At 55.1% G+C, this 2,151-nt stretch overlaps 1 protein-coding gene across 1 annotated transcript; it reads left to right on the top strand.

The window, feature by feature from the left end:
* Positions 1 to 521: 521 nt before the first annotated feature.
* LOC107475395 (uncharacterized) lies at positions 522 to 1,763 on the top strand. Its single transcript, XM_016095026.1, has one exon. It carries the CDS (start codon positions 522 to 524, stop codon positions 1,761 to 1,763), a length of 1,242 nt encoding a protein of 413 aa, XP_015950512.1.
* Positions 1,764 to 2,151: the final 388 nt, after the last annotated feature.

The raw sequence follows: 2,151 nt of genomic DNA, 5'->3' as shown, positions 1-2,151 counted from the left end.
TAACTGCCCTACCGAACATTGGCGCCGTCCGTGGGGACGTTATGGAAGTTGTGTCGGGCCTTGGAGACCAAGGCCGAGCAGCCGGGGCAGAGGCAGCAGCCTCTGTCGCATCACCGGGAGGACGGTGAAGGTCTCCCCGGCAACAAATTGGACAGCGAACAAGGACGCGAGAGACGCGACCTTTCGGAGGAACTGGCGGTGACAGCGCCCGAATAATGCAGGAGCTACGCCACAGAGTCCAGAATCTGGAATGATAACTAGTTGATCAGGAGCACGATCGGCGGACCACCGATCCTACTTACTCCCCATCCCAGGAGAGCCGGGAGAGGGATTCCTGCCAAAGCTACCCCCGGCACGCCTCCGCTTCCAGAACGGAAGCGGAAAGCACCCGAGAAGACTCTCCCATCCCGAGGAGATGAAACGACACAATTATCTACTCCCGAGGTAAGGAAACGTACCACACCGGACGAGATCGAGAAGGCGGGGAAGGAAGGCCTGTGAGGATGCGGCAACCCGTGATAATGGGCGCCACCCCGTTCCATCGGTCCATCCTTGAGGTCCGGTTGCCGAAGCACTTCGACAAACCGACGGACATGAGGTACGATAGAACTCAAGACCCTCTGGAACACCCCACGGCTTTCGAGGCTAGAATGAATCTGGAGGGAGTAGGGGACGAAGTGAGGTGCCGGGCCTTCCCAGTCACCCTAGCCGAGCCAGCGATCCGGTGGTTTAACGGCCTCTCGCAGGGATCAATCTACGGATTTTCGGACATCAGCCGTGCCTTCTTGGCTCAGTTCACGACGCGGATAGCAAAGGCAAAACACCCGATCAATCTGCTCGGGATAACCCAGAGACCCGGGGAGCCGACTAGAAAGTACCTGGATCGCTTTAACGTCAAATTCTTGGAAATCGACGGCCTAACCGACTCGGTGGCCAGCCTTTGCCTGACGAACGGCCTCCTGAACGAGGACTTTCGAAAGCACCTTACCACGAAACCGGTTTGGACGATGCACGAGATCCAAACGGTGGCTAAGGAATACATAAATGACGAAGAAGTCAGCCAGGTCATGGCCGCCAATAAACGGCACTCCGGCTACAATCAACCAAGGCAACAGGGTAACGGGGAAAGACACAAAGAACAAGCCAGGGAAGCAGGGCCGACCAAGGTACACAGATCATTTCCCCGGATCGGGAAGTTCACCAACTACACTCCACTCACTCTTCCCATTGTGGAAGTTTACCAGCAAATAGCCGAAAAAGGGATCTTGTCGAAGCCCCGACCACTCAAGGACCGAACAGGGGGGAACAAGAGCCTCTACTGTGACTACCACAAAGGCTACGGACACCAAACACAAGGCTGCTTTGACCTGAGGGATGCACTAGAGCAAGCAATAAAAGATGGCAAACTCTCTGAATTCTCCCATCTCATACGGGAGCCGAGGAGACGACAACGCGATCAAGACAGCGAAGAGGCCAAGACCCGAGCGGCAAAGCGGCGACAAGAGGCAGAAGACAAAGACCACGGTCTCACGGTGATAAACGTAGTAACCGCCGAAAACTCCGCACCGAGGTCTAAGTCAGCTCACAAGAAAGACGCCAAAGTCCTAGCGATCTCCTCCGCCCCAACGCGAAGTTCTAAGAGGCCCCATGCGTCTCCTTTGGCCCCGAAGACCAATGGTTCGACGAGGCGCCCGATAACCCACCTATGGTCATTACGGCCAGGGTGGGAACCGGCCTCGTCAAAAGGATCCTTGTCGACATAGGGGCAGACTCGAACATCATGTTTCGCAATGTGTTCGACGCTCTAGGATTAAGGGACGCCGACCTATCATCGCACCAACACGGGGTCATCAGATTAGGCGACCATTTCATCAAGCCAGACGGAGTAATATCCTTGTCGATCTCTGTGGGACAGGCACAGGGCCGAAGATCGGCAATGGCCGAATTCGTGGTTCTCCGAGATTCCACAGCCTACAACATCATCTTAGGGAGAAAGACGATCAATGATGTTGAAGCGATAATCAACACAAAGCTTCTAGTCATGAAGTTTGTTACCGACGACGGGTCCGTAGGGTCCATAAGGGGAGATCTGGAGACGGCGGTCGCTTGTGACAATGCTAGCCTATCCTTAAGGAAGAAATCTAAGGAAGC

Source organism: Arachis duranensis, chromosome 2 (genome assembly GCF_000817695.3).
Source record: "Arachis duranensis cultivar V14167 chromosome 2, aradu.V14167.gnm2.J7QH, whole genome shotgun sequence".
In the NCBI taxonomy this organism is placed as follows: Eukaryota; Viridiplantae; Streptophyta; class Magnoliopsida; order Fabales; family Fabaceae; genus Arachis; species Arachis duranensis.
Note: the sequence above shows the minus strand (reverse complement) of the source record. Positions and strands in the feature narration are given on the sequence as shown.